Here is a 17,363-nt window from a genome sequence, read left to right as displayed (position 1 = left end):
AAATCTGTAAAGTGAAACTGTGATTCTGAAATGATTATTTTATAAAACTGCAATTCATTTGAAACCATTAGAAAAAAAATTAAGGAATATCAGTCTTTTTACATTTTCTGCTACTGTAGTATAAATGTACAAGACTGCTTTTGTTTGTGTGTGAGACTATATTTCAACGCTGTTTTGAATCATTTTGATTTTTTTTCTAGGATTCTTTACGTTGTTTTTTATGTATACTCATTACATACATTATACTGTATTCTAGTAAAATGTTTTTGGAATATTTTGCGACAGAATTATTTAGAGTTGAATTTGCCTCAAACATGTAATAGCAAGTTACACTCCAGGGCTGAAGGTGGCGTTGTGCGTTGTGACTTCGTTTGTGACCCCCAAAATGAAACGTAGAAGAAGAATCCAGCTGTTGTTAATGCAACTGCTCCGCAGCGTTTATTGTCAACAGACAGCATTTTATCATCTGAACCAGCTTGTGCGGAGAATAGCTCTTATGTTTGTGGTTTGAAGAATTAAGAAAGACGCCCCTTCATGTTTTCGCTGCAGTGAAAATGGTAGGAAAAATTGTAGACGTTTCGCATTAATGCATGCTCAGAAATCACTGACACGTATGATTGAAACGTTAGTCAGTTGTTTGTTAAACAAAGTTAGTTGTGAGGAAGAAAAATAGATGCATCCATAACACTTTCATTTGAGTTATGGGCACCAAAACAGGGCGTAACTTAATCTGCGTGACCGAGGAAGTCCACCTGGATCAGAAAGATGAGAGAGTTGTTTTGTTTGTCTATTTGAATGATGATCTATTTGTATCCGAGTAATGAAAGCCTCGGAAATGTGTTCCCTGATCTTTTCAACCTTGCAGATGGCAGGTAGGGGCCGGCTGGTGCCCTGTCTATGTCTGGGGCTGTCTGGTGTCCTGTGCTGGGTCTGGGTCTCCTTTGCCTCCTTTCCAGACGAGCAACTTTCCCTGGAGGCCTTGGAGGCAGTGGACCGAGGAGCATTTCAGCCCCAGAGTGCTCTGTCAGAGATGGAGTTTGCCTCCATCACCTCATACAGAGGACCTGGCAACAGTGACCCCCGCAGCAACAAGGAGCTGCCAATTCTCCTCTGGTGGAGTGGAGGACTGTTCCCACATTTTCCTGGTGACACTGAACGCATTGACTGTGCCACGTCCTCGTGCCTGGTCACAAGCAACCGCAAGGTACCAGAGATATTTAACCTTGGCTTAGGCAGAGGGAATGCTCACATTAATAATGATTATCATCTGAGGTTGTTCTGCCACTAATATGAAGCTTGATCTTGAAAGGTCCAGTTGTACAAACGGACAGCATCCATCATCTTTTATGGAACAGACTTCAGGGCATATGAGGCGCCGCTCCCTCGTCTTCGCCACCAGACCTGGGCACTGTTCCATGAAGAGTCACCCATGAATAACTACGTCCTCTCCCATGGACCGGGGATCAGGCTATTCAACTATACTGCCACATTTCGCAGAGAGTCAGACTATCCTCTGACCCTGCAGTGGCTGCCTTCTCTGGACTACTTGCTGATGCCCGTGGCTGTGTCCCTGGAGGAAAAGAACCAGCTGAGGAGGGAGGGCCTGGCTCCTGTGCTCTACATGCAGTCTCACTGCGATGTACCGTCAGACAGAAACAGATATGTCCAGGAGCTCATGAAGTACATTCAGGTACAGTACAGAAATGTTCTTTCAGAACCATTTTCTTTAAACCAAGATTCACACCAGGGGAGAATAGACACTTATATACAGGATATATGCTTAATTAGGTCCACTTTTCCAATTATTATAATTTACAGTTCCATCGTCCTCATGCTGTTGCATTGCTGTAATATAAACAGAAGCAAGTTTTGCAGATTTAGGGAGGCGTGTGATTTGTTTATGTGTTATTTGTTATTTATTTTGATATCATCCTCTACTTGTTTTGCCTCTGTGCCTGTACTGCACGAATGGCATGACAAATTTCTATTCAGTGCCAAAAACCATTTTGAGTAGTCCAAACCCCCATTCTGAATCTTACCGTAGCCAATAAATGTCAATTAGTTCATATGTATGGAAAATCTCTGCCCAGAATCTTTCTCAGTTCCACTTGTACAGCTTAGTAAGTCAGAATCATTCATCTTCAAGCATGCAACTGCAGTAACACCCCTGTAAATGTTTTAGAAATATAGCGCCTAATATGATATTTTAGAATTCCCTTTGGGGAATGATATATTAGTGTCACATTAATAATCTTCTCCCAAACCCTGCTTTCTCACACATAATTTTTCCCTCTGTAGGTGGACTCTTATGGAAAATGCTTGAACAACAAACCTTTACCTGAATATCTGGAGGACACGGCCACAGCTACCGGCGAAGATCACAACTTTATGAATTTTGTTGCGCGATACAAGTTTCACCTGGCGTTGGAGAACGGCCTGTGTCCAGATTACATGACGGAGAAGCTGTGGCGGCCTCTCCATCAGGGCTGTGTGCCTGTATATCGAGGCTCTCCTGTGGTGGCAGACTGGATGCCCAACGACCACTCTGTAATCATCATAGATAATTTCCCTTCGCCAAAAGCTCTCGGTGAATTCCTCAAACATCTTGATGGTAACGATGATGAATATGCAAAATATTTAGAGTTCAAGAATCCCAAACGCATTACTAACGCTCGTTTGCTGGAGGCTCTGGAGACCCGTGAGTGGGGGGTTAATGACATGAGTAAGCCCAACTACCTAAATGGATTTGAATGTTACGTGTGTGACAAGGAGAATGAGCGACTGGCAGCAGAACGGGCGTATAGGAAAGCTCCTAAGAAGAACCAACCTCCTCAGCCTAAAATGGCCAACAACTCTCACATGGGTTGCCCCTTGCCCAGCCCGGGGTATGGACATGTCCAAGACTTACCAGCAGATGATGGGTGAGTTTGTCTTTAATCATTTGCTGTGTTTGGGTGTGAAATTGTTCCACTTTCTGTGCATTAATGTGAATAACAATGTCCTAAAGGGAGAGAAATGAGTCTATTTTAATGGTCTAATTAAAACATCCTCTATGATGAGCCTAATCGGTTTGTATATCTGTCCGCAGATGGTTGCAAACATGGCCTCCGGATTACTGGCAGAGCCTGGACCAAGCAGAGGGGCTGGAGTCTCTGATAAGACATAACGAGTCAGACCCTTCGCTGCTGTGGAAGCACATCCAAAACATTGCTGTGAGCAGAGCCAGAGGAAAACACTGACGCAGGCCTTGAAACAAACACAGGATGGAGCGCGTCCAGGATTTCAGGGGTGTCCCATATTGTGCAACCCTGCTATTTAAATGAGGGAAAGAAGCAGAAATCTCTCATAGTCTTGTACCAGAGCCAAAATGTCTTTACCCTTGTGAACAATATAGTTATGGTATAAGAGATTTTTTTTATTGCACTCAGCTGACATGATATTTCTGTCTTTTATCCCTCGCTTAGTAGTATATGCTAATATTTTCAGTCTTTTTATTAGTTTAACTGAGGTCCCATCCATGCCCTTAGTCCACCCTGCATTGTTAACATTATCATGCATGCATGCGGTTGTTCCACAGAGGCACATTCTTATAAGCGGCAGAGTTTCACTGAATTGCGGCAGAGCCAAAGACTTGTCCTCTGCACCAGGTGAGTTCTGCCTAACTGTTTGTGAAGACCATCAAGGCAGTAGCCAGTGAAGTGCATTAGCCTCTTTACAGTTACTCACTGGGTAGCCGATGGCTATTAGCACACCTTTATGTACATACGTGTTTTAAGTGACTATGCAAGGAAAATATTTCAAGAAGTGGAGAAAATTTAAAATCACCACTGCATCTGCAAAGTAGTTCTCAGGAACAGCTCGTCTAATGAATCTCTGTAGCAAATACGTTTCTGTTCAAGACATGATAATAAGTTCATGTTTATGTGCAATGATTTCTCTTTTTTTTATCATCTTTTTCTAAAACAGGAGACAAGACAGTCAGGATTATATAAATCATTTTATTTTCTTAAAGCATTATACATGTGAACACACTATTTTGTACCTAGTAGAGCAAAAGAACTTTTTGTAATAAAGTAAGTTTCTTGCACAACTACTGTCACTAAATTATAATATTGTACCCCACTTGCCAGCATTAGTCTGTTCAGTTGCTGTACAGACATGTCCTTCATAGTTTATGGAGGCAGATAAAGCGTTCACCACCAAGAAAAAAAAAAAAAAAACAACTCAAGCTTGTATAACAACTTTGAGAAATTAGAAATTTAACCTTATGTAAAAATCAAGTCATTATTTTGTACACTGCAATAAGTCTCCTTTATCAACGTAAAGCACATCATGCCTTTGAACCAAACACAATCCAAACTTTGTAAATTGCCAGGTCTCACTTTATATGCAGACGAACGTGAAGGGAACAGTATGAGGGCAAGAGGCTGTTAAAGAGCTCCAGGAATCACTCAAAGGCTCTGGAGTAGCAGCTCTCGCAGTTGACTTTCCCACCATGTAGGAACATACTGTCAAGAAGATCTCCCATTGGCTTACTACACACGTCACACTGCAAAAATTGTGAGAATGTTATTAGAAAATGTACGAGAAAATACCACGAAGAGCAGTGTTTCTGTTCTTGTCTCTTACTAATTCATTGCTCCATGATAGATGGTATACAGGACTGGTGTAGCTTCGAAAACATTTAAGTGGTTAAATGTTTGATTCATGGACTGACAATATGCAAGAGCCAAATGTAATTTACAGTTGAAGACTAATAAGAACTTTTTAGGAACTAAGGAAAATATTGTTATAACTATTAAAGTAATGATATTTTGGGAAATACAATTACTGGCTGTTGTGGTAAGAGTTAGAAGTCTCATAATATAAGATAATCCTTTATTAGTCCCATAACTGGGAAATTACAGTATTACAGCAGCAAACAGGATATAGAGGGTGCAAAGCATGCAAGGATTAGGGAAGGATGTGCATTCAAAAAGAATAAATACACAGGAAACAAGTACCTGCATTCAAAAAGAATAAGTGTGCATACCACCCTCATACCAATTTTACAGTCCAAAGAAATGCCAGACTGTATCCTGAGCAGAAGTGTATCTGAGCAGAATTACCTTGAAGCAGTCAGGGTGGCAGTTGATATTAAGGTGCTCAATGGAGATCTTGGCATCATTGCCCACCAGCTGTCCGCAGTATGTACAGGTGGATGACAGTGAGCCACTGGGGAGAGTAACGATTGCAACAAGTTAGTTTGGCCACTGACTCAAGCAGCTCTCGTGCAAGTGCAGCTCTGTCTCAAGAAATAACCTGTGACCCTTTCTGTCTTGTGTGTGAGAACTTAGTAAGCGTAAATAATCCTTTGATGTCCCCGTTCAGCCTCCTAATGAGCAGGCTTGGTGGAATTTCAACCCTACTGCTTACACATATCTAGTTTCACCAGAGCTGGAGATAACAAGGCAGGGGAGAAAGGGCTCTGGCTTATAGCTTGTTTAAAACAGGTTTAGGGAATTGTGTTGTTATCAGGAGTAAGTGCTGAAGCTGCTGTAAATACCTGACAGAGTCTGATGTCAAATAATCTGACCCACTACAGAACCTGGAGAAAATGTACATGTCCTGGCTGGTGAAAATTTGCGCTTGAAACATTAGAAATAGTTGAATTACTGAAAGAAGTTGAAGTGGATAAGAAAAACACTGAAAGTCCTGAAAGAAACTGGTGACAGTTCAAGTGTGTGAGATGACAGATAAGTGTTGAAGTGCTGAACTGTAAGCAAACAGTTCATCCAACACTAAAAGCAGATTGTGTACAAACAGCAGAAGTTGTAGAATGTAGAAGAGCTGAAAAAGTTTTTATTGCGGATCTGAGACCTTGGATTTGAAGTATTAGTCAAAGTAGTGAAAATGTCAGATAGAATCAGATAAATGTAGTTGCAATAATGTCAATAATGTGCTGTCAGATGTGTAAGGGGTGAAAGCAGTTGAAATTTGAAGAGCGAGACATATAAAGAGCTGTAGTGTCAGGGGAGAAACGACTCAGGTTTATGGCTTGTGTAATTCAGCTTTAGTGAACTGTACAGTACCTGGAGTAAGTGGAGGGGCTGGATGTCAAATAATCTGGCCCACTGTGGAAAAAACATAAGCATTCATCATGAGGGTAGTGGAGGAATGTTTATTCAGTTGTATTTTTTAAATCAACAATAATTGTTATTGATTGTGTTAAGTTTGTATTAGACCTACCCATCGATTGTGTCTCTGGCATTATGCAAGGACATCTCTGTTGCATTGACATATTCCTTCACATACACAAACCCCCTTAAGCAGAGGTGGGAAAGAGTCAGTTGATACGCAAAGGTAAAATATTATCTGTCACTTTAAATGTTTTTAAAATCACTCACTTTTTGGCCTCAAGTTCTGGTGTTTGAACAAGCTGGTCTTCTGTCACGGTTTTGGAATTGGTTTCATAACTGGAGAAAGAGTGTAGCAGCGTTAGTCTCATCTTTCACTCACCGACGACAGCAGTGCGACGGGTTATACAGAAGGACTCTGCATCTGTCAAATGTAACTCAGGAGATAATCATTTTCTGCCATCGCTGGTTAATGGCATGCTGTTTAACGGGCTGTGGTTTGACAAAAGGGCATCTCAAATACACATCATTAATTTGACATCTGGGGACTGATAATTACAGGGAAGGAAATGAGGGCAAATTGAAAGACAATGGGAGAGCAGATCTTGTCATTTAACTTCAGCAATAGACTTGAGTCAAGAGTCTTCCTGTATCATACAGGAGTTGCTGCAGATCCAGACTGTAGTATTAAGTGGATACAGCTGCATTCCCACAGGTTTTAGTCTAAATCTCTTACCTATCTCTTAGGTAACCAAAATATTCAGTTGTTTGCATTTAATTTTTCCACTCATTGAATAACAGGTAGATTTCATTTCCATGCAGTGTCACATCCTTGCTCAAAATTTATAAGGATTCAAGAGGAGAAAATCAACAGACCAAACAGTGAAAAACAACACTGTGGAGAAAGTATTCTTGCATTATGACACAAACAAGAAAATAAACTTACCGATCCGTAGTAGGCTCTGGCTCGCTCTGTGTCTCTCTGGAAGGTAAAGAAAAGAGGTATCCGACTTTTACTTTAGGCTGAAGCGGTCAATAACCTGGATGGTTTCCAGTCTACACAAATTCTGCGGTTTTTATAAGAGTATGAAACTGATTTTTGTGACTCACAGCTTCAAAGGGGTTGGGGTTTATTGACCAGGTGTGGTCTGTTTACTACCATGCAGCAACATTTCCCTCCACCCGTGCATTGCAATTGTATGCATCATCTACTCTGCTTTCATACTCGGTTCCTTCTGATCTCCCCAGTTTTTGATCATGAGATGTCTGTTTTATGTCAAATTTCAAATGTTTCTCCCCAACCTGATAGTCGTGATGATTGCGACCGTCTCCGTCTCTGCTTCCTCGGGACTACAAAACAGAGGACGTTCCTTCATTAATAATATTTAAATTCTAATGATATCATAATAATGAAAGTCTGCCAGTGCAGGTAAAGAAGTGACAGCAATGAAGTAACAAGCTGAGAAGATGTTAATTATTCTCAGACTGAGCGAAGGGAAAGTTTCAGTTTGTGTTTAGCTTAGTTTCAATTAAATGGTTGACAGACACTGAATTTGAAGGCGCTATAATCACATCCCGCTAAAACGGTGAAAAATAAAGTTGTTTAATGTGAATTTAATGGGCCCAGCCATGGTGGAGATACCTTTCATCCTCCTCCTCATCTTCATCCTCTTCAGTAGTTATAGTGTAGACAATGGGTGATGTCCACCTGTCCCATGGGGAGTCATTCTCAGTGGACCTTGAGCACAGAGACATGACATTGTAGTATTAAAGGATGACAAATTCACACTCTGTATATTGTTTAAAAAAAAATGCCTGGCAGGGGATTTCAGTCATGTGGAAAGGTTGTAACAAATACATATCTGACCTATTTTACCAGCACCAGTGCACAATGTTTTCTGGCTCAATGAGTAGATGCTGCAAAAGCCCAGTTACTTCACCGCAGTGAAAGGGAAGGATGTTGTGGAGATAAAAGGAGCACATATAAGTAAAATGACTTACTTTCTCTCAAACATGACCAGCATCTTTTGATCTTCATCTTGGCCTTCTGGTTCAGCTTCTTGGCTGAGAGGGGACATACATTGAAAGGCTTTTAGCACATAATGGACAGGGACGGCTGCGTGTAGATGAATGAAACAGAGTGGGTCGAGTTGTGTGGAAGTGTAAGTGAAGAATCAAAGCGTGTCATCACCTCTCTTCTGTGTCGGCCTGCTGAGGTGTGCTGGTCTCCCATGTGTGTGCCCATGACCGCTGAGTGCTGAGATCGGGGGGGGGGGGGGGTAAATGTAAAAGTTATGACACATCAAGCATATCAAACAAAGGTAATGTGTCCACTTCCTTTCCCCTCACTCATACATTCAGAGCACTCAGTTTAATACCTCGTGGTGTCAGTGTTGATTGGGATGACATCATCTGCAAGGGATTCCAATGCATTACTGCTCATGCTGTCGAACAAACGCACACACAACAAAGGGGCGGGGGGGGGGGGCTCATTAGGACTGAAGAAAAATGGGATGCACAGACTGAACCACAATGTCTGCAGTTTGGCTGTCAACTCTAATAAAGTAACAACATACTTCAAATAAACTACAGGTGAACAGGCACTGTCACACTAAATGTAAAGAAACTGGTACTGAGCGGCTTAGCTTTAGTTAGATTAGTTCAGATAGATGATTGAGATTGACTGAATTATCTCTAACTGAGATGATTAGTAACCTAAATTTGCCGGTGAATATATAATTTATCGAGCAAAAATACTGAATATATTTGGGTATTCTGACCAATCTGGATAAGTCACTTTGGCATTTTTGACTCTTAAATAAATCAAAACATCAAACAAACTAGTGATGAAAATAATTGTTCAGCCCTACATCACTTCACCGTCTGTTTGTTTGCAGGTTTTAGATGAGCACAACTTACTTGGTTTCTGGGTTAGAATCTTTGGTCTCTGTGGAAGTAGGTGATGCACTGAATAAAAAAAAATAAATCAATAAGATGTAGCCACTGTGCTCATCATGTCTGCTATAATAGCAGTTGATAACAATTAATAATTACTGCAATAATCAACAAATTGAAGCAGTTGTAGTAATTATGATCATGGTAGTATCAGGGCTACAGCTACTGGTTACAACATAGGAAAAAGGGAAAAAATTGAATTATCATCTCCATACCTGTTGATGGAAATATCTGAGATGGGCAGGAGCAGGTCAGAGGAGCTGCAATAAAGAAAGATGGCTCATAATCAGAAACTGCTGCATTATGCATGCCGAGATGCTATCTGGCTGGCTGGAAAACAGTCCCAGCTCCAAACCAATATGATTACCTGTTAGGGGATGTGGTCCCTATCGGATATGGATCAAACGGATCAGTCGAGCTGAAAAACAATTTCACACTGATTTCACTCTCAATTGTCAGCATGGCCCATCTTGTGTCGGAGGAATTCTGATCACATTGACTCATAATGGAAAGATTTAATGCAGTTTGAATGGTAAACAGAAACACAAAGGAACCCAGGGCCAAACTCAATCAAAATCACAATCTGATGTGTTTGACAAATGGAAAGACTGTTGTGCTGCTGAATTGCAAGATCAGTCTATCTCATGTTTTCTTCACCTAAAACGAACCCCGATTCCAGTCGATACCAATTACTAAAACTAAACAGATCATTAATGCTGTTAAATCTGTTTTCCGATACTTTCCCAACAATTAAATCTTTCCTAAAAAAACATTTTCATCAGTCGCATTACATTTAATTTGACTACCGAAATGAAATGAGAATCTAATGATCAAATGAATCCCATTTTTTAAGCAAACAATATCCTCATTCACCTGTTGTCAGCAGAGTAAACTATATTTTAAACACAGCTGTATACACATCTGCACATACATCTTAAAGCACTAAGATGTATACCTTGATTCAGTCACTGTGGTTGTCACACGTGAGCTCCTGGGATCTGCATTGTCCTCCTCGCTGCACGCCAGACAGCAGGGAAAGCAAGGAGCACGGTGCAGATGAATTGCATGATGGGAAGAGAAAAGAAGGCAAGTAAAGGTTAGTGTGGTTTTTCTCATACACTATTTACAATGCCAGCGCTTTTGAAAAGCTTGAAACCCCCTGAACAATTTAACAAGCATGAAAACCATCTCAATATAGTACAGCACTGACTTTCTCTCCCTCTCTCTCTCTGTGTTCTCATACCTTTTGTCAGTACTGATCACAGTATTGGTGTATGTAGTGACTGTCTCTGTGGAGCTGGCGGGCAGAGAGACACAGCACGGTTGCAGACAGAGTTAGTAGAAATCCTTACATGGCATATCTGAATAGAATGCATTTCTGAGCAGGAGCATCTGTGCATAGACAGATAATTGTTTAAGAGCAGCCTGTCATCTTCCTCTACCTGTGCATTTCTTTGGACGTCTCATCTGTCTGTTTCTCCTCCTCTTGCTGCATGCTGAGGCTGAGAGAGACAAAACAAAAGTCCCAATACTAATCAGCACAGAACATTCTTTTCTATTTCCAGTAGCGCTGCAGATAAGACACGGCTTTCTGTTTCAAAGTATTTCTCAGTTGCTTTAGGAATGTGCAACTTTGTTCCTATCTGACGCAAGGCGGCGGGGGGGAGTCCTGTAGAGGAATCCTGATTTATGGATCAAATTTGATGCAAATGGAATTTATTAAAAATCTGCATCTGTGGCACATAAGGAGATGGGATGGGGAGCAGAGGCCATCAGGTCTGTCTCCTTCTCACCTGCCCTCCTCTGTGTTGGTTGGGATGACATCATTAGCCAAGAGATCCAGGGTGCCACTGGTCTTTGCTGGGTCTGACTCACTACAGACATCACAAAAATAAAAAGACAAACGCAGAACAGAGTTTAAAACTGTGCGCTCAACTCGAGCAAGGTAAGTTAAGGTAATGCCTCTTGCTTGCTACTGACAAGGGAGCTATTGATTTTCTACTGATGAAAGGATAATTCTTCGCATAACTCTGCATTTGGGGCTTGGGTGGAAAAGAGCTGTTCCCATACCTGTCTAGACCACTAAGCAGATCCTGGCTCCAGCGTCCTGGACTGGGGGGAACAGGCTCTGCTGACGTCTCTGGACTGCGGAGGCAGAAGGAAGGGAGGAAGAGGAAGTGGAGAAGGTGATGAACAAAGGGGGATTTAGGATTCACTTGAGATTTCAGAGCAAGAACAGGCCATTTGAGGTAGAGGAGTAGGGAGATAATTAGAAGTCCAACAGTGCCACCTTGTGGGTGATATTCGGAAATGATCTACAATGAAGATAATTTGCACAAAAATTAAGAATGTGTTTTTGACAAACCCATCACTGAGAGCCAGGAGATCGTCTGTCACCGGAACTGGCTCCTCTTCAACACTGCAGACAGTAAGAGAAAAAATATACATCAGTGCACCTGCTTTGGCACATACACACTTATCTCTGCATTACAATTTACCACATTTAATCAAGACTAATCTGGGACACAGTCTTGTGTGGGGGGGTTTTAGGCACCTGAAATTGAGATGTGGGTTATTTTGTTATTTTGTTTTATTTTGATTAGTCTGAAGTGAACACAGTGGCAGTTGGGCATTATCTGTTCTCCTACCAAACCTGCTACGACATGAATGAGGAAGTTGTTGGTTTTATACCCATTCTCTGTGGTGCAGCTGTCCGCTGAGCCTTCCTCTTCCTCTGGCAGCGCTGGCTCATCATCCTTAAAGCTGGAGAGGAAATAAACTCTAATTATCAGATGACGTGCTGCTGAGGTTGGATTTCCCAATATTTTTGGAAAATATTGATCTCTGCTGCTTTCATCTTTCTCTTTTTGCAGTACCTGGTTGAACTTGTGTCGAAAGAAATGAGAGTATCTGACAAGGCGGTGAGCGTGTCAACACTGGAGCTGTTAAAACAGGTGAAGAATAACCACAGGGCATTCCAGGGAAGCTTTCAATCACACGTGAAAGAAATGAGAGCAAACACACCACAGAAATACACAAAGAAAACCACTTGAAAGCGCATTTAAAGCTTTGAAACTCATTAATATGTTACACTATGCAGTGGAAATTTTCATATCCTTAACTGAAATAAAAGTATCAACGTCTGCATACAGAATAAATTACAAGTCCTGTATTCAGATTTTACTGAAGAAAAATATAGTTTGCGTGCCCCCTGTTAGTGTTACATTTCTATATATTAAACTAAACCGAGTGTTCACTTATGCATCACTGTGTGCATTGCATAGCATTTTATCGTTGTCGCTGGTCGAGGTAGAGAAAATTTCAGCTACTTCTAAAATGTTTTGCAGTTTCATCTATAACAATGCTCAATGTTTTATATAGCTGACCTTTTTTGTGAGTAATATCTTACTTACTAGTAACAGAGGCTGTGAAACAGATACAGTGGGGGAAACAAACTCTATTTTCCCTGGATTGTAGTGAAGTAGAAGCAGCTCGAACCTGCATTTAAATATGCTGCCTGAGTAAACGTACATAGTTACTGATACTGTGCTGCTTAAACTGTGCCAGCACTCATATTAGCTGGCCAAAATCTTACCTTGGCTTTGGATACAGTTCTGGTTCTGGTTCTGGCTCAGTCTTCACTGTGATCTCGGTTTCAGCAGACACTGGTGCAGGTGATTCTGGGACGGTTGAATCTGGAGCAGGGGATACTGTAGTAGGTGATAATGGGGTTGGCAACGCTGGGGCGAGTTCGATCAGAGGTGCGTCAACTTTCCCAGAAACATCTGAGTCCTCAGGTTCTGGCACTGTGCAGACTGCTAGAACACACTCAGGGATGAGTTCAGGGAGAGGAGTGGCCACCTTAGTGCACCCTGGTTTCATGTGTTCAAATGGGTCTGTTTCTGTAGTGGACACTGGAGAGGGTTCTTCTCTCATAGGCTCCGGAGAAGGCTTCGGCTTCTCCTCCTCCTCCTCCTCCTCCTCCTCCTCCTCCACAGATTCATTAACGGTGACATTAACAGCTGTCTTAACGCTGTTGTCGACTCTGTAAACCACAAAGACAGTGAATGAAATGGAAGAACAAGACTCACTTGTCGCACTCAAAGTCAAAACACGGCACAAGACTCACATATTCTGTGGTTTGGGCTCAGGTGCAGAGACAACAGATGCGACGGGGACAACCGGAGATGGCGGTGGAGTGCTGGTAGGTGCTGGATTCTCAGCATTCTCATCATCATCAGTAATTTCCACCCTGCATATTTGTAGCCAAGTGCACGTGCACACACAAATAGCAAAGCGACATTTGATCACATACATTAACTCAAAGGGCTTTTTTTTTTTTCTTCTTCTTCTTCTTTCAGAGATAGGAAAGGGGGCATTTACCTTTTAGCCACAAATGATAAACTGCTTTGGTCCAACGAGGTGTCAGGTGCTTCTTCTTTAGACCTGAGGTTTTTCAAAACACAGCTTTCATAACTGCCTCCATAAATGCTCAACATTTGTAATCACATGTGAATGATTTTCTCAGTGTGTAGTAAATTTTCTCATTTCTATGATGAATAAAGAATTCCAGAACCATGCTGAGTGTCCAGATTAGCATTACCACAGATTTAAGATACATACTCGAATTTCTTCGCAGCAGAAAGCACATAAGACCGTTGCCTGACTGCAGATTTCTTCAGAACACTGCTGGCTGCCTCCGTCCTGCGAAATGAATCATTATGATGTCAGTGCAACGCTCTGATCTGAGCGTGTGACTTCAAATTGGATGGTGTTTGTGTGAGGAGAGTCTCACCGTTTCTCCTGCTCCTCTTTGCTAAGCTCATCCTCCTGGTTATCTGAAGTGGACCTCAGAGTGTAGGGGGCTCTGAGGAACAGAAACACACACATACACAGCATGAAAATACACTCTCACTTAGCTGGCAGCTGTTAACTGGGTATGTGATTTGTGCGAGCTCACATTTTCTTATAGCTCTCCGAAGGTTTTTTGATTAATTGTGTTGTTCCACTATAAAAACAAACAAACAAACAATACAGATTATTAGCAGTAACTAGAGAGGAGAAAGTGCATTTCTAGTCAAACTCTTAGTTCCTCTCAGGGAACTAAGAGAAACTCTTACCTAAAGCCGTTAGAAGTTGAGGATGAAGCAGAATCGTCTAGTTTAGTGAAAACGCCTCTGAAAGAAAAAAAAACAAAAATATGAGTAAATATTTTTTTCTTCAATGTAACCACACAATAGCCATTGTTCAGTGCTCAGATATCCCCACTTCTGCTTTTGAGTCACTTTCAAATGATATACTGCATGTGCACGCGTAAGGGCGGGCCTTACCTGATCAGGTATCCTGATGTTGGAGCTCTAAACTCAAAACAGAGACTCGTTATCAGCACAGCTGTGTTTTCCAAGTGCTCAGTAGATAACTCTACAAAATTAGGAACCTGTGTTTACCTTTCACTGTCAGACTTATTGGGTAGCGACGTGGATTTTGTCGGTGATGTCACTGGACTGGTGTCCACAGGGGCTCCGTTCACACGGTAGGCCCTTACCTCTGCTATCCTGCAGGGATGCAAGGAAACTTGTTTTCTGACCATTCAAGTGAGCGATATAATATATGGATATATAATACGGACAGGAGCATATTTCCACATGTGGCTTACCATGGTTTTTCTTCTTTGGTCGCCGCCTGAGGTTCACTGTGGCGCTGCAACCAGCTGCTGTCTCCCTTGATCTTAGTGCGCACTTTGGTGGTACGAAACACAGCTGCTTTGTCCCCCTCTGAGATACAAACACATGCATGTCACATACCCACACACCATCTGAGATACACTGTAGGGCTGCATCATAATGACATCTTAATCAGCATCTGCTCGATGGCATGCGTGACATTCAGTCCCATTTGGGCCGCATAATCAGCCACTTGTATTTTGCGTTAAATCGGGGCAATGACAGAAGTTCAGAATTTCCAGTCATTAGACTGGCACAGGGACACGCCCTCTGCACTTGCTGGAGGAAACACGTCATCTCACAGTCAGAACAGATCAGTCAGTGCTCACCTGTTGACATGTTTATTTTGGAGGTTCCTCTTTGTTTCCTTTAAAGCCACCTGAAAAATATATTGGGACCACACCAAGACAGGGAATGTGTTAAAAGCCATTTGCAGATTTTTTTTTATGGCACAGTTGTTTCCAAAATGGTTGTTCCCACACTATGAGAAACATGTGCTCTGTAAAGAATTCCTCAGTGTCATCCTTTAGACATGTGGATGATCCTGTCCTACCACTTTCCAAAGAAAAAGAAAAATACTGCTGTTGCATTAATATGAATGGAAACACACATACTATTTAATCCTTTGAGTCTGAGTACAAAATATTCAAGCATTGAAAGATTTATGTGACAGTTATTCTTGGTCAAAAACCAACTGCCCAGAGACAAACCCATTTCCCCAGTGAGCTGAAACACAAAGGGAAAATGCGAATGAAAAACTGGCGAGTGTTCCCTTATCTGAAAGTAGGCACACACCACAGCTTATGCAAACTGATGGAGTCCTGTCAAATTCAGAATGCAAATATAAGTTGTAGAACTCCTGGAGCTGTGAAACTTCAACTTCCTCTACAGCACGACACCACAGTATCTCATGAGGACATTGTCCTCAATATTGGTGACAGAACAAATACACCAAGGGCTCAGAAAGCATATTTATCCAGGGTTTAACACTTCAGTCCAAACAAGATAAATGATTGATGAAGAGGAATAGCATTTTGGGCGGGCAAGAAGCACGATGCACAAGCAATCGTGACAGGGAAACACCCAGACAAGTGAAAGGACCAACACTGACAATAACCATTTAGCACTTTTAGCTATTTTTGGAGCATGATTGATTACTTTTACAATCCCTCTTCTTAAAGCTACTGATTACTGAAGCCCTAAATACACAATCTATCCAGGTAATTTGCTAAACAACTGTGTAAATAACACACCTGCCAGCCAGAGAACCTACCTGCTTTCACTATATCCACCAGAACAACGTCCACCCAGCTCAGCCAAAAATGTCCCTCTGAGTGTGGCTGCTGCAAGCAGAGGGGAAGTCTTTCTGTTTGACAGGTGTCTCGGTCGCTGTGCTAGAGAACAGGTACGGGCGTGAGTGCCAACAAGCCCAGCCAGTCATGGGAGGTAGACGTGGGGTGGAGCAGTGCATTTGTCTTTAGTGTGTGGTGTGTGTGTGTGTGTGTGTGTGTGTGTGTAATGGAGGTTGCTAAGAACTAATTTTTGTTTACTACATCTGTGCTTTGTTCATGGGAATCAAGCAAGCACATACCTGTTGTACAGGCGGTTGACAATCAATTCTGAGAACGAGCGAGGCAAAGGGAAGAGGGCGGCAACAAGCTTGCACAGCACAGCATTCACAAATGAAGCAGCTCGCAGCAGTATCTCCTGTGGGAACGCTGCTCTCATGCTCACTGGGTAGGAAAACCCAGGAAGCACAGACATCATTAAAATGAGATCAAGAACAACAAAACACACAGCTGATCTGAAGTAACAAACTGGCACAGTGGTCCACACATCAACAGAAACAATGCAAAAGCTGATCTTGACATAAAAATAGAATGTACTCAATTATAATTTTATATTTGAAATAAAAGGTTTGAGTAGCTTCACATGTTTTTACGCAAACAAAACTCTAAGGGTCAGATTTGTTCCATAGTCTGCTTAAAGTCATTTATCAATCAGTTTAACCTAAGGGTTTGCTCAATGTTGTGTCCATGTTTGAAACGGTGAAAGACAAAAGAAATGATAAACCTGTGCTCCAGCAATTGTTCCAACAATTTCTTCAGTCTGAACAACTGGCCACAATATACAATCTTTGAAAACACCACATGGAGCACAGCCAACCTCTGTTTCTATACAACAACCCATGTCACACTTGTTGTGCATTCATTTACAAAACCTTTGCAAATCACAGAAGGGTATAACTAGATTTCACAACATGTGAGAGAGTGAGAGGGAGGGAGGAAAGGGAAATTAGCAAGTGTGAGAGTTTCACTCCAGTGAGCACCCTGGAAAGTGTAAACGTTCAAGTCTATTATCTACTTGATATCTCTGTCTCTTCCTCTTAAACAAGAAACCAGTTGGACAGCCTTGCTCAATGGCGCTGACTCCAGCAGTGAATCATTAGGGTGCTGACGCAGAAATAAAATGAGAATGCAAAGTATCTGAACTTAACTCCCACATTGTCTTCACCACACCAAGACATGGAATGACAAAAATTCTTTACGTCAATTAGGAAAACATCTAA

General features: G+C 41.7%; 2 protein-coding genes across 3 annotated transcripts; one reads left to right on the top strand and one right to left on the bottom strand.

Annotated features, from left to right (window-relative positions):
• Positions 1-380: 380 nt before the first annotated feature.
• Positions 381-4,224, top strand: fut11 (fucosyltransferase 11 (alpha (1,3) fucosyltransferase)). Its single transcript, XM_046406069.1, has 5 exons — positions 381-557; positions 866-1,204; positions 1,310-1,690; positions 2,299-2,921; positions 3,089-4,224. Exons 1-5 carry the CDS (start codon positions 555-557, stop codon positions 3,237-3,239), a joined length of 1,497 nt encoding a protein of 498 aa, XP_046262025.1. The 5' UTR covers positions 381-554; the 3' UTR covers positions 3,240-4,224.
• znf185 (zinc finger protein 185 with LIM domain) lies at positions 3,979-16,203 on the bottom strand. 2 transcript variants are annotated; one of them, XM_046406067.1, is made up of 34 exons: positions 16,068-16,203; positions 15,124-15,173; positions 14,728-14,845; positions 14,519-14,626; positions 14,402-14,428; positions 14,192-14,248; positions 14,032-14,079; positions 13,867-13,938; positions 13,695-13,775; positions 13,455-13,517; positions 13,201-13,323; positions 12,667-13,116; positions 11,948-12,013; positions 11,763-11,834; positions 11,437-11,490; positions 11,142-11,216; positions 10,865-10,945; positions 10,514-10,573; positions 10,315-10,368; positions 10,027-10,086; positions 9,439-9,489; positions 9,287-9,331; positions 9,036-9,083; positions 8,495-8,560; positions 8,308-8,373; positions 8,118-8,180; positions 7,759-7,854; positions 7,419-7,466; positions 7,063-7,098; positions 6,387-6,455; positions 6,229-6,303; positions 6,072-6,113; positions 5,109-5,214; positions 3,979-4,549 (listed from the first exon to the last, which is right to left on the bottom strand). In XM_046406067.1, exons 2-34 carry the CDS (start codon positions 15,131-15,133, stop codon positions 4,448-4,450), a joined length of 2,592 nt encoding a protein of 863 aa, XP_046262023.1. In that variant the 5' UTR covers positions 15,134-15,173; positions 16,068-16,203; the 3' UTR covers positions 3,979-4,447. The 2 variants fall into 2 exon arrangements, with proteins under 2 accessions (XP_046262023.1, XP_046262024.1); XM_046406068.1 differs by lacking the exon at positions 14,402-14,428.
• Between the last annotated feature and the right edge of the window lie 1,160 nt (positions 16,204-17,363).

Source organism: Scatophagus argus, chromosome 12, assembly GCF_020382885.2.
Source record: "Scatophagus argus isolate fScaArg1 chromosome 12, fScaArg1.pri, whole genome shotgun sequence".
NCBI lineage: Eukaryota > Metazoa > Chordata > Actinopteri > Scatophagidae > Scatophagus > Scatophagus argus.
This window is presented reverse-complemented; position numbering and strand designations above follow the sequence as displayed.